This window comes from Phascolarctos cinereus, unplaced genomic scaffold (assembly GCF_003287225.1).
Source record: "Phascolarctos cinereus isolate Bilbo 61053 unplaced genomic scaffold, phaCin_HiC Scaffold_8;HRSCAF=390, whole genome shotgun sequence".
NCBI classification, from domain to species: Eukaryota; Metazoa; Chordata; class Mammalia; order Diprotodontia; family Phascolarctidae; genus Phascolarctos; species Phascolarctos cinereus.
Window position 1 is genome coordinate 21,959,363 of NW_027556291.1, and position 21,378 is coordinate 21,980,740.

Consider the following 21,378-nt stretch of genomic DNA (forward strand, 5'->3'; position numbering starts at 1 on the left):
AAAGAGAAAGTTAGGTAAAGAAAATGAGGGTGTGCTTCCTGAGGGGAACAGCAACCCTGACAAGATGCTATATGGGCGCAAGTTAGAACTTCTTACTCAGGGCTCTCTATTATTAAACAGAACTACAGAGAGTATTTGATAAAGAAGGAAGGGCTGCTGTTCCGAGTTCTTATGTCCCTTTTTTTTCACCCCTCAAACCAATGCAGAGGGAGATCAAGTCACTCTGAATGGGGCCTTGTTGAGTTCCCCTTTAATTTTGCCATGATTTTTAGCAGCTGCTGCTAAAATGAGGTTTCTGTGTTGTGTATTGTTCTTTTAGAATCCCATTGGAAACAGCATGGAATTCCAATTTACCTGATCTCTATCTCTTGTGGTTTGTAAAAGGTCAGCTGCTAAAATCATGTGGAAAAAAACTGCAAAGCAGCTTAGTTGTCAGTTGCCAGAGCTTTCAGGGATGCTAAACTTTCCCAGGCACTAGTTTCGGATCACTAAACAGAAGAAAAATTAATGTGCTTTAAAACTGTGTGAGTTGTTTAGCCAGAGGGTATGGTGTTGAAAGTATTATTTCTTGTGGGGTTTTTTTTTAAGTCTCATTTCCAAAAGACTGAATGGGGGGGAAAGGGACAACTACAGTTTTTAAATGTCCCAAGGGAACTTTCTCTTCTGTCTGCTAGTGCTCATGGTTCCCAGCCAGGAGCAGGTCCTTTTCCCTGGGATCCTTGTCTCTTGCATGATGTCCTCCTTGGGCCCCCAACAGGAGATGGTTAGTGAATACTACAAGGCCATCACGTGAAGTCAGTCAATCAGTCCCCCATTTATTGAGTGCCTGCTGCATGCTCAGCAGCAGGCTCTGTGCCATACAAGGTAGTAACATTTTCTTTCATTAACATGAGGATTGAAAAACACCACTTCTGAAAAGCGTAGGAAACCCTGCAGATTAAACCTGAGTGATTGATAAGTTTTAATAACCTGGCTCATGTCAAAGCTGTGGCTGACAGAGAGGTAAAGCTTTGATTTATGAATCTCTTATTGCCGAAAGTCAATGAGCAGCTACCTGGTTGGACATTAGGTGAATCTTACTGATTGGTTTAGTTAATCAAATTCATTTTAATGAAACGGAACTTAATAAAATATCTACTTTTAGACCTCAAATAATGCAAAAGATATTTCAGGAAGCATTTTTTTCCCTGTTCCATAAATGGACCTGAAATATTAAAAATGGGATAGTCAACCCAGATGAAGAATGATCTTTCCAACTAGGTAATTTCCAAGATCAAAGGAGTGCTCTCTGAAAGTGTGCCTATTGAAGTATTGTGACCAAACTGTAGATATCCAAATTAGGGGAGGTAATGCACATGCTTATATAGCCATTCATTTAATAAACATGTATCACACACCTACATCATACTAGAAACTCTGCTAAGAAGATGTGTAGACAGAGATTTTTTTAAAGTGATGTGATCCCTGCCCTCAGGGAGCTTATATTCTGCTAGAATGGCAAATGATTAGAGTTCCTCATTGAAACTGGCATGAATTGATGACCTGTTCTTTTGAATACTCTAAGTCTTTTGAATACTTTCTTGTGCTTTGAGAGTCAATTTGGTTTTTGAAAATGGCCAAAAAACCATCTGTAGCCAAGTTGGGTGAATGATGTGACCAAGCAAAGTAACACAAGATACTATGTGACTGTAAAATAATTACACTGATTTCTGTGTGTGGTGTGGTTCTGAATACCATTCCAGAAGGGGATGGCCCAAAAGATTTGGATTGATGGCACCCTTGCTGGAATAAGTGTGTAGCAGCCTTCCAAGGTGACTGACTGTGGAGAAGGGGAAACCATAACTTCCAGAGTGGGGGGGGGGTGGGCGGTGTGCAATTGAAGGGTAGTTTGTTTCAGAGCATTTTGAAAATTGACTCCTCTGCTTGACTATTACCTTATTTGTACCACAAATTTATGGAAATACAGACATGACTTGGGTGTCCCCTAAGGCTCTGTCCAGGTCCTCTTTTCTTCTCCCTTTATACTGTCTTCCTTGGTGATCTCATTAGGTCTCATAGGTTCCAATATCAGCTCTTTGTAGATGATTTTCACATCTATTTATCCAGCCCTAACCTCTCTTCACATCACCACCTCATCAACCAGACCTGCATCACCAACAACTTCTTGGATATGGTGAACTCGATGTTCTGTAAACATCTCAAATACAACATGTCTAAAATAGAACCCATTGTCTTTTTCCTCAAACCCGTCATGTTCCAAACTTTCCTATAACCACTGAAGACTCTACCATCCTCTCAAGTCACCCAGGCAATCTATTGACAAGTCCTGTCGTTTCTTTTTCTTTTTTCTTTTTTTGTTTTTTTGGCTAGGCAGTGGGGTTAAGTGACTTGCCCAGGGTCACACAGCTAGTAAGTGTTATGTGTGAGGCCAGATTTGAACTCAGGTCCTCCTGACTCCAGGGCCAGATTCCACTATCCACTGTGCCACCTAGCTGCTCCTGTCATTTCTACCTTTACTCTTTATACTTTATACTCTTGTATACTTCTCCCTTTTTCCATTCAGACAGCCAACAATGTCACGGGCCCTATGTCACCTCATGCCCAGACTATCGCAGTAGCCTTCTGGTTGGTCTCCCTTCCACAAGTCTCTCCCCACTCCAGTTCATCCTCCATTCAACTGCCAAAGAGATCTCCCTCAATTTCAGGTCTGACCCCATCATCGGCTCCATGTTACCTGGCTCTTTCTTATCTTCGTAGTCTTCTTATACTTTGCTCCCTTCCAGCATAATAATGATGATGATAGCTAACATTTATATAGCACTTGCATCAAACAATACTGGCCTTCTTGCTCTTCCTTGCACATGACCCCATGCCTTCTCACTGGTTGTCCCGCATGCTTGGAACGTTCTCCTTCACCCCTGCCTCTTACCTTTCTTGGCCTCCTTTAAGATTCAGCTCATATTCTACCTTCTTTAAGAGTCCTTTTTCATACTTAATCCATGTTTCTCACCCTCCCCCCTCCCCGCCAAACTGCTACCACCACCATGTGCCTTACCCTCTGAGATTACCTTCCATTTTCCCTGTATATAGCTTGTATATACATAGTCGTTTGCATGTTATTCCCCCCCCCCTCCAAATTAGATCATGAGCTCCTTGAGGGCAAGGGATTTTTGCCTTTTTTTTGTATCCTCAGCACTTGGCACGATGCCTGGCACATAGTAAGTACATAATAAATACTTGTTGGCTAACTGAAGCCAAGGTTAATTGAATTTGACAGTTGGTTATGTGGTAACTATTGGTGACTGCTTTATAAAGAGGAGAACTTAATTCTGGCCAGACTTCATGACATGGACTCACTATTTGTATTTTTTTTTAATAGTAGGACATTGGAAGTGACCAGTGCTTATGGGAGTAGCCCATTTTCTTGGCTACACATAATTGATTTTAACATTGAAACACATTTTACAGCCACAGATGGGCCCTGTCACTATTTATATAAATTCAATTACCACATTTATTATATATGTGCACTTGATTATTTCAAGTATAATCTTACAGTAGTTATTGTTTTTTGCAGTTCATTTAGTTTTACATATTTTAAGTAGCAATTATGTATAGCAAACTCTCAATTAGCCTCACCAAGAGAAGGGAACAATTGGACAGATAATCCAAAATTGTTGAAAACCCAAATCATTTTTATTTAGCTTTCCTTGGCTTAGTACAGTGCCTGGCACACAGTAGACACTTAGGAATTGTTTATTGATTGATTTGATTACTTTTGCCTTATGTTTTAGTTAGCTTGCTTTACTGAGGACATCACATGGCAGGTAGGAAGGTTTTCACTCTCACTTCTTCTGTTAAGTTATTTATTGAGTCCAGTTGATTGTACCCTTGCAGCATATCTCCCATCCATCTTCTCCCCTGCTCTCACTGGCTTTGAATTATTGGGATAGCCTCTTTGTTGTTCTCTTGTTTCAGTTTTGTCCGACTCTTTGTGACCCCATTTGGGGTTTTCTTGGCAAAGATATTGGAGTAGTTTGCCATTTCCTTCTCCAGCTCATTTTACAGATGAGGAAACTGAGGCAAACGGGGTGAAGTGACTTGCCCAGGGTCACACAGCTAGTAAGTACCTGAAGCCTGATTTGAACTCAGGAAGATAAGTCTTCCTGACATCCAAACTGACACTCTATCCACTACAGCACCTGCTGGTTTCCCATAGCCTCTTTACATAGACTACTTTTTTCTCCCTTTCAACCCATCCTTCATATGCCAGCCAAATAACCTTTTTGATACATAGATCTGCTCATATGGCTCTTCCCCCCAGATATTCATTGACTGACTCCCTGTCACCTGCCAAATCAAGTTTGAATTTATTTGCCTGACATTCAAGACATATGATAGGTTTCCAGCCTTATCTCAGATCGCTCCCCTACACATACTCTATATTCCAACTGAACTGACTAGCCAACTCCTCCCCACCTCACAGTGCCCTGAGCTCGCCTATGGTTCTCACTTTGCTCATACTCTTCTGTATGACTGGAACATGCCCTTTTCCTCCCCTCTTATTTTGAGCCCCTAGCCATGCTTTAAAATACAACTCGGGCCACTCTTCCATGAAGCTTTTCTTGATGCTGCCAATTGGCAATGACCTTGCACCTTACACATAATGTGATAGGTACTCTGTTTTGCAATTCTCTAGTGTATTAAGCATGTAACATTTTGTATTAGAATTATGTTTTGGGCTCATGTCAGCCTGCTATATTGTAAACTCCATGAAAGTGAGTATGTCTTAACTAAACAGAGTGTCTCCCTTAGTGTCAGCCCAGTATTTTGCCATGGCAAGCACTTCACCATTTGTGGAATGAATGGCTGCTGAGTAGCCTAATGTGATTTGCCTGTTATTATCTTAAAGACAGATCACAGTCCTAGTAGCACAGGCACAGTAATGGTTTTTTTCCCAATGTTTGAATTATCGTACACAGGCACTCTCTCACATCTCTGAGATGCAGTTTTCTTGTCTGTAGATATGATGGTCCAGCCCTGAGTATAATTTATCAGAAAGAATGGCTTTTCCTGGTAGACAGCTCTTTCACCTGCAGAGAAAACTTTGGTTCTGGCCCTGCCTGGCTAAGAAACATCCAGACCAGTTTTGGTTCAGCCTTTGATGGTGTACCCTAGGGCCCCCTAAGGTGGTAAATTGTCCTAGGATTGAGTTATATGGTTGGGGGTGTTCCATAGTGGAACATTTCTATCCTTACCTTTTCTTGACTGTTTCTTTATTTTGCCTTTCTTCATATCCCCAGTGCTTCGCCCCAAAACTGCCTAGCACATGATAGGTGCTCTATAAATTTTAGTTTACTCACTTGCCCACATTCCCTGGGGACAGCTTTTGAGTGCTATTCTCCCCTTCCCCCATTTCCCAGGTGACAATGGTGAGATGCATTGGTAAATTCTATTCAGAATTGGACTATTATCCTATCTAATGGGATTCTGCAGTTTGCATTCAATATCTTTTCTGTAGCTCAGTGGGGACAGTTGAAAGTGGGCTGAGAAATTCGTCCTCAGCAGCCATAATGGGTCAAATGGATCCTCTTCATCCACTCCCCCAACTGTAATTAAAGCTCAGAGTCTCTTTACATTCATGGGAAATGATTGCAGTTCATTTGCAGAAATTTGAAGTGGTCTGAGCTCTCTGAAAGCCCTATGTAAGAGTAAGGTGATGGCATTATCTAAAACCTCTTTATCAGCATCGAGCACCAGAATGTGACAGGTCTTTTTAGAGAAGTGTTCTTCTCTGCAGAAATTTGACACCAAAGAGTTATGCCTCAGATTCATATTTCCCTTCCCACTTCTCTGTATTCATAGTCTTTTTCTATAGTTGAAACTTTCTTGAAGTTAATGAAACTCTGAAAATAGGGATTGTATCATTCCCTAAAAGAGGAGTAAACTTACTTCTACCAATTATAACCATTTGGATAATAATCTTTTTCTGCTTTTTTTTTTTGGTAGAAGGGTGGGAGTGGGGATTTTCAGATATTTTTACCATTTGAGCAAAATTTCATTCCAAGAATACTTGGAAAAAAATACTTGTGTAGGGTTAGTCCAGTGATGATTCTGAAAGGTAAACTGAGGTCATCTCTCACAATACCATGGAGCACATGTCTATGATTTATGCCATATTTTTCTTTTGTTTTTAATAACTTTATTGTGTATAGATTTAAAACAAAACCAGACTGTTTCCTCAGTTGCCCAAATAATTCCACAATGCAATGTTCTGAAAACATTTCTGAATTTCCAGGGGGACCTTGTTACCCCTTCTAAAATGAAGAAGACCCTTTAGATCTGTTGGGGTAAACGAAAAAATCACTTTGGTTGGCATAGGGGATGTGCTCTGGAAATAGACCCATCTCTTTCATGTTGATCTACCTCCCACCCATGTCAATGTCTACCTGACCGAGACTCCATTTGTTGTTTCCACAGATTTCAGGAAACCTTACTGTGCCTTGGATTACAGGGTGTTCTAGAAAAAGAGCAGTAAGTAAATTTTTATATAAAGCAGCAAGCGGGTCATACCTTCCTTATTGTTGTTAGGAATGCCATATAGAACACTGTCCTGGTTTTGTAATGCTGGGAATATAGAACCTCATTAAGACTGTTTTATCTCAGAGGCTATATTTTGAAGTAATATTTACACAATGTTTACAAATACTACCAAGTAAAGGTAACCTTTAAAAAAATACTGCAATCAGCATACCTAAGAAAGTCTTGCAACAGGTTGTTACAGCTGGAAAATCATTCTCATAAACTGTAATTGGTAAGTTTTCCTGGGTCTGATTGGTGCTAGCTAATTTGGCTTAACAATTGAATCTTGATTGGGACCAAAATTAGAAGGAATTTTTAATCTTTGTTGAATAGTTTCTCTTATCACTTTGTGTTTGAATGTTCAGAGGGGCCTAATAAACCCTCATGTTGTGCCCATCTTTTTTTTTTTTTCCTACACTGGTTTTCAGCGATCAGGTTCTAGAAATATTTGCAATCAGTATTGCAGAGATTGGGAATGTCTGATAGGGTGCCTGGCCTTTCTCCCCATCAGTTCTATATAAACCTTGATGCTCTGTTCTCTCCAGCCCTTACTCTGCTCAAATTCCTCCACGTCTAATTACCCTCAGCCTCTTCTTCTCCCAACAATCCCTGTTCCCTGAATGATCTGACTTAACTAACATCCCTGTCTCTGCCTCTCTTTATTCTGACCTTGTCTACTAACCACTTCATTCCCTCTCTATGCTTCTAGCTGGCATCTTTCTAAGACCTGGCTACTCAGTTCCAATTTGCACTGAGCTTTGAGTCTTGAAGATGAGAGCTCCAGAGAAACTGCTAACTTGCGTGCCCACAGCTCTCCAGTTTTTCATGAAAGCACTGTAAAGCCATTGCCCCCTCTCCCCCACCCCAATGCATCTTGAAGAACATATCAAGCTTTATTAAGAATGTAGTATTATGTGTTGTATTTGCATATAATTTCTGTACATAAGCACCATCCCAAAAGAAGTCTTTGTTAAATAGATGGACTGCTAAATGGACAGTGACTTGTGTGCACATCTGGCAATGAAGATTTCTTATTTAATCAAATTTGTTCCACCCGTATCATCAAAGCAGCTTGAGAATGTTGGCTGGGGCATGGAAACAGGCTCATTATAGCAGATTGAGCTTTCGTGGGCTAGCCATTCAAACTGGCTTCTACCTGGCTGGTTTGGGCAAAAGATGGCAGGGGCTTTGGGTGTCCTTGGTATGTTTACCTGGACTGTTTCTCATCAAGCTGTAGCCTTTCAGTACTAGCAGAGGAAGAGAACTGGGTTTCCTGTTTCCTCAGGCTGGTTGTCTTTTGTATTTGTATCCCTAAACTTTTTTTGTGAGTGTTCAATTATTGTTTATCTAATTCAGTTGATGGAACAGCATTCAAATGAGTTGAATGGGGGGAGGAGAGCTGGAAAATTCGGGAAGTTCTGAGAGCAAGGTCCATGTACATGGCAGTGGCTTGTGGCTTCGAGATTTATTGTCTTGGGAAGGCCCACAGGCTCCACCAAGAAAGCTCAAACTACTCAGTGGGAACCCTACTTCGGAAAGTCAGCAATTGGCTAACCTTGCCAGATCAACTCCTTCTCTCTGTTTGTTAAGACATCCGATTTGGAAAGCCAACCAAATTTATTTCTCCTTTGTTTGAATCCTCCTTAATTTCCTCTTGCTCTCCTTTGCATATACCAACTTCTTAGAGCCCTTAAAATGATATTTTGTATTATTTAAATCTTGAGAGAACTTTTCTGTTGAAAGTAAAGCTTTCCCAATTTAAAGGAGCGTGTGACAAACTACTGTCTGAGTTCCATCACAACATATCTCCAGTTCCGATAATAAGAGGCTTAAGTCATCTTAGGGTGTCTAAGAATCCCAGTAGAGAGGTACAAACCACTGTTGGGAATGTTAAACAGTTTTCAAACAAAGAAAATATAAGGAGTTATGTTCAAGGAAAGAGTGTGTGTGTGGGGGGGTATGTTAGTAGATCATTAAGCTAACCCTTTGAACCTCTAGTTTACTTTCCTTTTAAAAATAATTATAAAAATACTTTTGGGAAATAAGCTGTTAAATACCTTTAAAATTCTGTTGGAGTGTTTATTCTTTCTTAGTTTCATTTGCACTCAATGTTATGGGCATTAGTACAATTTGGCAAATACAGGAAGGAAGCCATGCTGAGTTGGGACTATAAATCTCCAGGCTGCAATAATACTGTAAATCTCCTATGAAAATATGAGGATGTAAGAAAGGATTATTTAGGAGCCCTCTGTTCACTCTACTTGATATTAATTTGGGGGTAATTATTAAATTACATGTAAAATTGAAATTGTATTAGTTTGAAAAGCAAAGCCAAAACTAGAAGCAGTTTGCTGGGATGGGTAAGGTGTTGGACTTGGAGTCAGGAATACAAGGGTTTGCATCTCCTTTCTACCACCCAGCAACACAATTCCCCCTTCTGAGCCTCAGTTTCCTCATTTGTCACAATGTGGTATTAGATGTAGTGTCCAACTCACAGGGACTTGTGAGGTTCAAATGAGCTTACAGATTTAAAATGCTGTGCAAACTAAAAAAATAGTAGAGAAATGTCCATCTCTGTGGTTGTTACCTTGAAATGAACCTGCTTCTTGCTTGGCCAGACAAGGATAAACCATTGACCAGGCCATTTTGGTGGGTATAAGGAGAACAACATTTACCACCACCAAGTTTGATATTTGTTACTCTTAGAATCACCCTCTGCAGCAGGTTGGCACTGTCTTAATAGTGCATACTTATGTACTGTACTTATATACTATATGAATAATCTGAAATTGGTTTCAAAGTGAGTTGCATGGGCAAAGAAAACAGAAGCCTATATTTATAGGTGCAGCTTGGACATGGGACTTTAGCTGCATGCCCATTTTTTTTTTCTCTACTTGAGGTAAGAAATTTATTAGGTATTACAGTTTGGTGATTGTTTTTCAAAGCTCATCTCTTTCAATAATATCTCAACAGACTGTCTTGGAAACAGAAGAAAATGGACATTTGAGATATTTAACTTGTAAAATCAATTAATCTTCTTTTGATTCATTTTTTTAATATGAAGAATACATGGTTCTCCATCTACAGTTGCAAATAAAAGATCTGTCGAAGGTCAGAGTACATTCAGTTCTAGCCAATGTGGTCATAAGATTGAGCAGCACAGATAGTGAAGAGCTGCCCATGAGATGATATTTTTCCTTTACAAAAAGAAATGTGCTGTAGGTATACTTGAACTTTGCTTCAAGATTATTACTTTTAGTAAAGTACTTTCTTCCTGCTCACATTAGTTTTTGTGGGTAAGAAAAAAAGGCAGAATCCATTTTAAGATGTGCTTTTTAAAAAAAAATTGGGAAAATAATTATTCAAAAAAGGTAGCTGGTCCAGTTTACAAGAATTTTGCTTATTTACCCTGGATAAATTTTTTATTTATCTCTGATGGAACCTTTGGGATTTGGGAGAAGGAACAGAGAGAAGAGACTAGGTGTATACATTCCCATCTCAAAAATCTGGTTGGCCTGATTCAGTTGAGTCTTTCTTGACTTGGGAATTGAGTTGTTCTGGAATACTGCAATGCATTACATTCAGTAGATTCATTCATTACATTCTTTGACAAGAAAAGATGTTTTTGATCTGAAGCCAAAAGGAGGTAGCATATAGGAGATTGCAGGTCAGGAAACATGGGTTCTAGACCCAGCTTGTCACCTTCTGGTTGGCTTCAAGCTAGTCACATAACATTGGCAAAAGGAGAGAGATGGCCTTGTTGAATTCCAAGGTCCATTGCAGCTCTGATGTTCCACGATCTCATAACTCTCAGTGCTTCACAAACTCTTTTGTTTTTCTTTTTAGAATGATTTTTGCAGCAAACAATATTGGAAAGTTGTACAGATGATTTTGCATCTTCTTCACCTCTGTCTTAGACTAGGTAGGAAAACTCAATTCAAATGACTAGCAGTAGACCAAAGGTTCCCTATAACAAAGCTATTTCCCACAGAATGGCCCATAGTATGTGGATCTGTGGATATTTGGCTCTTCTCAGAAGCACTTTTGAATAACTTCCTTCCTTCCTTCAATTCTCTAGTGCCAAACAAGCAGCTTCAGGGCCCAGAACAGAATTATTGGCCCAATAGAGATACAGCCCTAGTGCATGCTAACTATTCTTTATGTGATGACATCAGCAACAAAATAGCAAATATGGTTAGATGAGATTGATTTTTGAAATGTTTGTGGAAGAGAATGTGAGATGAATAGACTTCATTCAGTACTTTGAAGAATATGAAATGAGTACAAACTGTCTCTAAAAGACTTTGTTTTTAAATTTCTCTGCTTTCCTGGTGTTATGTTACTTTTCTCACACTTACCAGTAGTCGAAAGATGAGTTGAGGACCACATGACCTGGACTCTTTCCTTAGCACCATGTTTTTCAATATTCTTCTCAGTGACTTGGAGAAGGGCATAGATAGATGACTTATCAAATTTGTGAATGACTTGAAACCAGAAGGAATGGCCAACCTAGGTCAGATAATAGAATCGAGATCAAGCTAAAATGAATCTAATTCGATGACATTTGATAGAGATTAATGTAAAGTCCTACACTGGATAGCTGATTTTTAAAATCCAAGCCAAGATAGAGGAGGAATAGCTAAATGACAGTACCTATGGAAAAAGTCCTGGAATTTAGTGAACAAAAGCAGCTCAATACAAGTCATTAATGTGACATGGCAGCCAAAAAAGAAGCTGCCGTGATCTTGGGCTGCATTAAGAGAGAGGCCTAGTGTGCAGAGGCTAGGAAGGGATGGTGGTTTCACCCCTTTCTACTCAGACTAGACCATTGTCTGGAGTGTTGCGTTCAGTTCTGGGCATCGTGTTTTAGGGAGGAGGGGCCAAGACAGGCTAGAGCGTGTACATAAGACAATAACCAGCAACAACAGCGGGATCATTGGAAAGCAGTGGAACTGTTAAGACCTGCTCAGTTAGTTGTCCTCAAATATTGGAAGAGCTCTTCGGTGGAAGCAAGATCAGACTTGTTCCCATTGGCACCGGAGGGCAGAACAGGTGGAAGCTGCAGAGAGAGAAATTTCAGCTGAATTAGAAGGGAGAACGTGCTAACAATTAGACAGCTGCCCTACATTGGAACAAACTACCTAAGGAGATAAATATCAAATCCCTGGATGTCTTCAAATCGAGGCTTAGTGACCACTTGTTAGAGATGGAGAGGTAGCTTCTACCTAGGTACTAGTTGGACTTGACCTTTGACATTATTCAGTTCTGCCTGATTAGGCATTGGCTCAAAGCCCTGATCACTTGTTGAATTCTGTCGTATGGCAGAGTTGAGCATGTTTTGGGAGTCTGTGCAGGTCAGAAAGAATGCACCTGGGGTGGGAAGCGTTGGGGAGATGTGGGTTCTAGACCTAACTCTGCTACTAATTGACTCTTTAGCCTTGTCAGTTAGATAATCTGGGCCTTGGGCTCCTTGTCTGTAAAATGAGTTGTTTGGAATATTTGCTCTCTCTAGCCCCTTGCAGCTAGCTCTCAGATTGTATCTCAAAGAGGGAAAGGCTCTAAGAGAATAGAAAAGGATGGACATAAAATTATCCAAGACAGTGACTGAGAAGCCATCTGTAGCTACTGACTCCCATGCTTGCTTTCTGATATCTATAAAGTCCTTGAAAATGATCTGTGCATGTATTTGAGGCTATCCCTATTGAAAATGTGAGTAGGAAACAGGCAGGATTTTGTGAGCAGCTTTCTGACTGTAAATCAGCTCTTCAGGGGAATGCTATAGGTATAATTTACCCATATTTTAGCAAAGCATTTTACCCAAGTCGCTTATGTTATTCTTGTGGGGGAAATGAAGAGATGTAAGTTAGGTGGTAGTACAATTGTGTGAATTTGATAGGGCTGAATGTACAGTTTGAAAAAAAATCAGTGTCCCAAGCACATAATGAGGAAGTGTGGCTGGATAGCAATGTATTTGAAGAAGACTTGGAAGCTTTAGTGGACTGCAAACTAAGATGGCGGCCAAAAGAATGAATTAGGTGGCAATTGACTAAGGCATAGTGCCCAGGGCAAGGGAGGTTCCAGTCTGCTGTGCTTGGCCCCAGGAAGACCACATCTGGAAAATCGGGAGCACTGGAAGCCAGAGGCCAACCACGATGGCAAAGGGCTTTAGGACGATACCATGAGGATTGCTGGAAGAAACTAGGGATATTTAGCCGAGGAGGCAAAAAGATTTAGGGGAGACCTGATTGCTGTCTTCAAGTCAAGTGAAAGAAGGAATTGATTTGTTATGTTCGGCCTCAGAGGGCAGAACTGGGAGTAATGAGTAGCAGATACAAAGACTGAAATTTCGGCTTGATGTCAAGAAAAACTTTGTAGCCATTAGAGCCGGCCAAAAGTGGAATGGGCTGCCTCAGGAGGTAGTGAGTTCAGCCTCACTAGAAGCCTTTCAAATGAAGGTTTGATGACCACTTGTCAAGTATGATGTAGAGGGAATCCTTGTTCAGTTATAGGTTGGGCTAGCTGGCCTCTGAGGACCTTTCCAACTCTGAGATGCCATGATTCTGTGATCGATAGCTGTAGAGATACGAATAGTCCCTGCAATGGGATTCTGCAGCAGATCTTAAATTTTCAAAATGCTGCTTCTGGGAGTTGAAGCAGGGAGAGAAGTTCTCAGGCCTTGGATTTGTTTACTCCAATGAGTGACTGAGAGCAAGAAAACTGAGCATTTGGATGGAGATCTCCTGGCTGTACAGATTCTCCTTTTAAGGGAATTACTGTTAAAATGGAGATGGGTGGAGCTTGATATAGTGATAGCTCAAGAGCCAGACTCAGAATCAGGTGAGGCCTAGGCTCACCTCTCTCATATGTGGGCAGATCACTTAACCTCTGACCTCTCAGGTCTCTCCCTGAACCCAGTCATTCTCTAATGCTACACAGAAATCACCTGTCTTCACTCAGAAGAGATTATTTGTTTCCACACTAGGAGGTCCCCTCCAACCCTGGTCATGAAACATAAGCCCTCTCCCTACCAAGAAAAATATTTGGTAAAATTATTTCAGGAGTTTATCAAAGTCTTTGGGACAATCCAGTTTTCATTTCAGGCAGCTTTTGCTTTGAGTCTTTAGGTGCCACAAAACCTCTGTTTTTCAGGTTATTTAGCCAGATTCTCATATTTTCACGAACAACGAAGGCTAGAACACACTGAGTGACTTGGTTGTGTTTCTTCTATGCAATCCTATAGCACTCAACTTATAGATACTTAGAAATCTGGGAAATTCAAGCCCACTGTCCACAGTGGGTCAGATGTCAACATAATGCCAGTGTAAGGTTCAGAGCTCCAGATAAAGCACCAGCTTGGGAGTTGGAAGATGAGTGTTAGCTGTGAGATCCTGGCCCTGCCACTCAGAAGCCATGAGACCTTGGGAAAGTCATTTAGCCTCTCTGAACTTCCATTTCCTCATCTGTTAAATGGAGGCAACAATTTTTTCACCATGCCCTTCAATTTTCCAAGCTCAAGCTTAAGGGGCCAGTGTGTTCAGAAGTGGTTCTAACCCCATCATCCCTCTTCACCCCCTGGAAAGTCTGATGTTGGCCACTGCCTTGGTATACCAGTCTGAGACCTTTGGGTACTAAGACCTTCCTCCCATTCCTCCCAAGGACTCTCTGTGATGCTTTTTGAAAAGAAGAGGCTTGGATATGCTTGCAAGAAGTGAGCTTAACTCTTTGGCATAGCCTTGTGATCTTGTTTCTCCTATCCATTCTGGAAATGTTATTAAAAATATATATTTGTGGATGAGCCATAGTTATTAAAGTTGACATCTTTTCAATAAAGAAAAAGCAAATCAAAGCTGGGGAATGGTAGTGAGACATAGGTTACCTTAACATGTGAATATTGTTAATACAGAGTAGTCTGAATAATTATATCTATTTTTTTCCCTTTCACCTGCAGGTTGTGGGGTGGGGGTGGCAGGGTAATTTCCTGTTAAATAGAGTTTTTATTAAATTAAATTAGTCTTGACTCACAGCTGCTGCAAATCAAATTTCTAATTTTCATGAGTATATTTGCCCATTCCCAGGTAGGGGCCCTTCTGCCCCCTCATCCCATCAAGTCTAGGCAGTGATTCAAACTGTTGAGCCTTTCCAATTTTAATAACTTAGAAAAACAATTTAAAATATTGGTTAGACTTTAGCACAAGAAGATGAAGAAATTTTAAAGAGACAGCCCTGAATAGAATGGTCTGCAACAAAGCTTTAACTAAAGGAAAAAGAATCGAGGAGAAGCAAGTTTGATTAGGAAGGAACTTAGGTTGCAGATGCTCAGTCTCTCAGTAAATTTCCGAGACACCCACAGCAGACTGGTGGGTTGTTTTTGAGTTATTTAATTTTTTTTTCTACTGCAGACCTCTGAAAACAATGCTGCCATACAATCCCGTACCATGCACCCAGTGGACAGTCAATAAATGTTAATTGGCTGGCTGACAAAACATCTTTTCCAGCAAAAGGCTGGCCATCGATTTCTTGCCGCATTTCAAGTTCTGCAGAAAGTTCTTTTCATTAAGCATTTCTTTATATCACATATTAAGCAGAGCATATTGGTGACCTGATATGACACTGGGCAAAAACACAAAAACAAGCTACCTAACATGGAAAATCTATCTGTGCTTTTCGCACAATAACATTAAGATTTAGAAAAGTATCTGAATATAAAGTGGGGCAAGATCTAGTTAGTACTGAATTTCTCTCATTTCTCATCCCAAATCGTGTGGCAGTTGTCTTTTGGAAATGTTCAGAAGTACAAGGCATGCATTCAGAGGACTTCTCTCTTACAACAACAATATGTGTGCGTGTGTTTTTAAATCAAACTGTGCCTATATCCTCTCTATTGTATGTTTAATGTTCCTTGCTTGTCTTACCATTCATAGGTTGTTACAACTAGAAGGGGGTAGGGGTAGTGGGGAGGGGGTGCAGCTGACCAGGTCCCATGTGCTGAAGAGCCTACACCAGTTGGCTGCCTCTCCAGCTCAGGGGATCAGACCCCCAACCTTCATGTAAGGAAATGTTGCATGGGATCATTGGCTCCCCCAACCACCTCCTAAAAAGAACCAGGGAGGGGGATACCCATTAAGTAGTGCTAATCTTATTACCTCACCTTAACAAGGAAATCAGCTCCAACTGTTTGTTGCATTTGTCCCATCCTGGGGCCTGTTTGAGAAATAGCTAAAAACAATGCCATATTCCCTGTTTTGCAAATATGCAAAATCATACCACCTGGGTACAGGAGAACCAATGGGATGAGATTGACGGAGGGTAGACTAGGCACCTTCCAAGGTCTCTCCCAGTTCTGGAATCTTCATCTGTCCCTACTTCCAGGCAAATTCCCAGCGTGCCATAGGGTCCATCCTGTTTAAAAGTGCAGGTTACTACACACCAACCACTCGGCACTGTGGTTGGAGGGGGGTGCAGGAAGGAATCTAGTTACAGGCTGTGATGGAGAATAGATTGCTGGCAGCTCCAGGCTCCCTGTATATCTGCTGGCTTCTAGGGAACATCAAGAATCGGGTGATCAAGCTGGGCAGGGGGTGGGGTGGGGGCACTTAGCGTTCTTACTTGTGAGGTTGCAAAAGAAACTTTGATATTCCTGTCCGAAGAAGATGAGATTACTCCAAGGAGTTCTTTAACGAGTCTAGTGTTCTGTGTTCAGTAGTTTTATTTCTGGAAATGATAGTATGGATTTCCCCACCACCACCACCCCCTCCTGCTTGTCAGTTAAAGGGATTTTTACCCCCTTTTCTGTCTAACATCATTCTTTGTGACAGTCCTCTAGCAGATAGGTAGCAGCAATCGAAAGGGCTTGAGTGATGAGCAAAGACATTGAAATGTTAGCTCGGCAATATCCGTTTCAGCACTGGAGTTTATTGCTGATTAAAAGAAAGAAAGAGGAACGGAGCCTTCCAGAAGCCTTGCCTGCATGGCTACACTGTGAAGATTTATGATGCTCCTTTAGGAGAATCACCAGAGGACTATATTAGTTCTAATAAGCCAGCCCAGCGAGAGAGGTTTGTACCGACCAGGATATTGGAGGTGCATTATGTTTCATAAGTACAAAGTACTTTGGAAGGAAAGCAAACAAGGGAAAGTTATGGCTCACTTATAAAAATCATTGTAAAAAATGACGGCCCAAGTTTATCTATCTGTGAGTGTCGTAGATAATGTAATGAACCCTGCTTCTTCAGCCTCTCTCAGCTAGATGGATTGCCCCCCATCAGATGCTTTAAAATTTAATAGGAAATGGAGAGACCTGTAGGTTTACAGGGATGGCTAGATCTCCTGTGTGTAATAATGTAGCTAAGAATTGTTTCTGATATTAATAAGGTCCATTTATTTTGCATCTGTCTGGTTTTATTTTAGTGGTCGTACACCCAATTAACTTCATTATATTATTACGCTATTCATACTATTACTCAGGACCAATAGTTTGAGGAAAATGAATTTTGCATATATTACTAATATTTTTTACATCTATTGATCCATTCACTTGTGAATCTAAGCTTAGGTAATGCCCTGTTAGAATACTTTGATTGCTTCATTTGTCACATGTTGTGTGAGTGTGTATATATGTGTGTCAGTCTGTCTACCTACTATGTACAAGGTACCATAACCATTTATTATGAGGGAAAAAGCCTTTGAAATGATTTTTTCTAAAGATGACAACACATCTGTTTCCCTCTAGCCAAAGACTTGCTTTTAATTGTCTTAAAGGGCATGAAATAGATCTTGTGTCAGGTGGCGTTTTCCATTTCTGAAAAAGAAAAATGGATTTCACAAAGGAATTCCCAGAATTGGGCAGTACAGCAAATACGCAGGCAGCCTGGGCTGCCAGTTACTGAACATAGCCATCAGTCCCCTGCTGCGGCCACACCTTCAACTGCAGTACTTTGGCTCGGCCTGGCTTTTCAAGCTCTACCAATGTTTGGCAAGGATAACTCATCAGCCACCTCCATTTTGTTTATTTCCCCCCTCATAGAAGTCTTGTTGTGTGGAGGTCAAAGGACCTGCTGCATCCCAGCATCCCAAGCCTGTGAGGGTGGGGAGGATGCCCTCCAGGAAAGGTTCATCTTTCTTCTGTCAAGGAAAGTAGATGTATTTTACTCACAAATCTGGGGATTGTGCTTAATCAAAGAGACTGATAAAAGCTGGATTTCTCTATTTGAAGAAGAACCCTAGAGAGTGTTGGGGGATATTAGCAAATAGATTGTTGTATTCAAGCAGGATTACTATTTTAATTTATTGAGTCTTTTAATCAAGGGTATTATGGACTGTATTCTCTCTCTCCTTCCCCCCCCCCATAATTGATACCATATCAAGTAATGGTTTTTGTCCGTGGGAATATTTTTATCCATGCATAACTGTCATGGATTATCAACTTGAGAGCTCTCCTTATACTTTGAGGCCTCTTATTTCACCAGACTGCTTAAGGATGTGTGTGTGTATACAGTGTCTATAGATTGTGTGTACACATGATATGACCATAAAACTAGGAAAGTTTTTAGAAAACAGTGATGAACATAGCCAACTGAATATTCTCCCTGCAAATTTGATAAGCGTGTCATCTGTTCCTTTATACAAATCACTCACCAAAATGTTGAATGGTACCAGGCCAAGCCCAGACCACCTGGGACACTCGACTGGAGATCTCCCCCTGTGCTTACATTGACCGATGTTACTGGCTACCTTTTGGGTGTAGTCATTCAACCAATCCTGAACCACCTAACTAGACTGTGATCTAGCCCACATCTCTCCATTTTTTCCCATGAGAATATGGCACAAGAGAATTTGTCAAATGCTTTGCTGCTATCCAAGCATTCACTTGATCTACCAGGCTAGTTACTCTATCAAAGATGGGTTGCTAATGTTCGTTGACTTCTCCTATTTGTTTTTTTAAACATTTTGTCAGATTGTCAAATTTTTCCACTCTCAGACACAGGTGGATCTCCCTCTGCCTCCTCAGCTTCTTTTCCTTCTTTGTTTTATCTTTAAAGCCTTCTTTTCCCATTGTTCCATGGAAGACTTCATTCTCCCCAGTAGCCTGGAGAGTCATTCCTTCAGTTCTTTTGCCTCCTCTTCTGGGAAGGAGAACAAACTGTGTTGCATACATACATGACTGGTACTTGTCATGGGAATAAACACGAGTGTAGTACACATTCTGCAGGTTATTGCAAAACACCCCTAGTCCTCTACGCTGCCTGGAAGTGAGATCCTTAGTTCTCTGTCGTTCTTGTTGGTAGCTTTCAAGATTGGCGGGGTGGGGGTGGGGAGGAGGCTTCAGGGGTCTCAAACTAGGCCTTATTTATAATGGGCCTCCTGTCTTTTCTGGAGTGATGATGCTAGTTTGTTCAGCTGCCTTTGATTGGCAATTAGCAGCTTCCTGTCAATGGCCCAATTCAAACAAGCTGCCTGCAGCTGTTTGTGACAGGGTATCCAGCAGAATCCAATTACCAGCCATTTTTTTTTCCTTCTTCCTACCTCTTCCATCCTCTCTTGATGATCAGATTTCTGAAACCTGTCTTGACACCTCTCCACCACTGCTCCCCATGTCAAGGTTATTTATAAATAAAGATAAGACAGTTCAATTCCAATGTAATTTAATCCAGTGATGCAGCTTAGAATTATCTCCCAATTTTCCCCAATTTGCTAAAGGGTTTCATCTGCTCCTAAGCCTAATGGAATAAACTGTTAGGCTATAGGCTGTCATAGACCATGCAGGGCTAGAAAGACCTTGGTGGTCATCTGGTCTACCTTCCATTTTCCAGATCAGGATACTGAGGCCCCCGGGGAGACTAGAGCCAAGTCCAGCGATCTTTCCACCATATTCATGCCCTCATGAGGTTGATTTGGGCTCATGTTCTAAAAGGTTGGTCCCCAGGATTTTACTGGTGCCCAGAAGGACTTCTCCCTTGGCCAGCCCTCTCCGACATCATCCTTTGGGTTTATGTACAGCTTTTAATTTTCTGTGCTCCAATTGCCATAATGAATAAAAATGATGACTTTAAGAGAAACTCTTAGAAAACAATAAATGGAAGACAGGGAGATGCCTGTTTCTTAGAACAGGAGCTCCACACCCCTAATTAAGAGTTCAGTCAAGTCTGCCTTTATTTAAAAAAAAAATGAAGCAGGAATTCAACAGCTGGACATAGCTCTGTGGCCAATACAAAGGTCAAAAAAGTTTCATGACCTCACTCTCCCTTGCCCTGCAGTTGGACCAGGTCTGCATGGGCATAGTGATAGCAACAGAGTTATCTAGTCATTTGTGCCAAGTCCCTTTCTTTTTCTCAGATATGCTCTCCAAACAGCTCTTTTCACCAAATTAGGAAGATAATAATTACTTATATTATCTCCTTCACTTTAGCCAGGGAAGTCTGGGTTAGCACTCACACATAGTAGGTGCTTCATCAATGTTGAATTTGTTGCATTGGACTGTATCATTAGATCTTGGACAGCATATGTATGCTGCCGGAAGCCTGTGCTTTCAAATCCAATACAACTAGTGAAAGACAGAGGTCACTCTGATTTTTTTTCCTGAGTGTTCTCTGAGAAATTCCCCTTCTCCCTTAAATCCCAGCCCCTTTTCCTTTTCCAAAGGGGCATTTGAAGTTTTAATGCTAATTGATTTTTATTACCTTATTTATTTTCTTAGTTAAAATATGCTCTTAGGAGCCTTAAAAATAATTGCTCCTTCCCAATAAGCTTCTACTTAAGAGGCACTGTCAAAATAGGTCGCTTTCAGTGCTGCTCATGTTGAGACCCCAGCACATTTCCAGCAAATCAAATCAGTTTTTATTTAGTTCAATTTAGGGGACTAGGCGGCTTTGGGTGCCCTCTAAATGAATTACAAATTAATTGGCTGAGTGTGCTCAGCGTTCTGCTTATTATTCCTTTCAGACTGGCAGGAATTAGCATTAGCTTGCATCGGAGCATTTGGGACAATGGAAAATTATGAGTATTTAGTCTGGTCATTTTGCTGGGTTATCTGCATGTACCCAGGACCTTGCTACATTTTCTTTGCATTCTCTTTTCTTTTGAGACATCTCAGCTCCCCATCTATTTTGCAATCAGTCTGGTCCAAGTACCTAATGAGATTTTTATGTTATAAATCACTTCAAGAGTTTCTCCTCTTGATTAGAAAAAGTTGGATAGGATATTTTGATTCACTTATTGGGAAGATGTAATTTAGTACTAGTACTTGTAATGAATGTTACTAATCATTAGGTTTTTTTTTCCAAGGACAGGAAGAAAACAGATTTAGCAGATAATATTGACTAATATGAACAACTGTAGCAGTACATTTCTTAGGAAGAGGTCTACTTTAATTGGAGAGACAGAGTGGTGTAGTGAGAGAGTGCTGGCCTTGGAATCAGGAGAGACGTGGGTTCCAATCCTACTTCTGACACTTCCTGGGTGTGGGACCCTGCGCACGTTACTTAACCTCTATAAACCTCACTTTCCTCCTCTGCAAAATGAGGGTAATCTCTGTAGTGCTGACCTCACAGGGTTATTGGAAGAATCAATTGAGATAATGAATTTTTTAAGCACTTTGCAAACCTCAAAGCACTAGATAAATGATTAATTACTATTTGATCTAAGTTCATTCTCTGAGTAGTAACTCTGGAATTTATAGAGTGTTTTCCTCCACCAAGTGGCAAGATTTACTTACCATAAGACTTTCCATGTGGTCTCCCCTCATTTACCTGGCCTTTGCCTATTGAGACATTCTAGCTGTCAGGATCATTTTCCCACACT

The 21,378-nt window shown here is 40.8% G+C and overlaps 1 protein-coding gene across 4 annotated transcripts in view; it reads left to right on the forward strand.

The window, feature by feature from the left end:
* Nucleotides 1-21,378, forward strand: part of HDX (highly divergent homeobox) — a 105,097-nt gene that overhangs the window by 38,764 nt on the left and 44,955 nt on the right. For 3 of the 4 annotated variants that reach the window (XM_020964621.2, XM_020964626.2, XM_020964620.2), the window contains one exon: nt 6,481-6,534. The exons of the other annotated variant lie outside the window; for it this stretch is intronic. In XM_020964621.2, the coding sequence (XP_020820280.1) occupies nt 6,481-6,534 (54 nt within the window). The remainder of the gene's footprint in view (nt 1-6,480; nt 6,535-21,378) is intronic. 4 annotated transcript variants of the gene reach the window in all.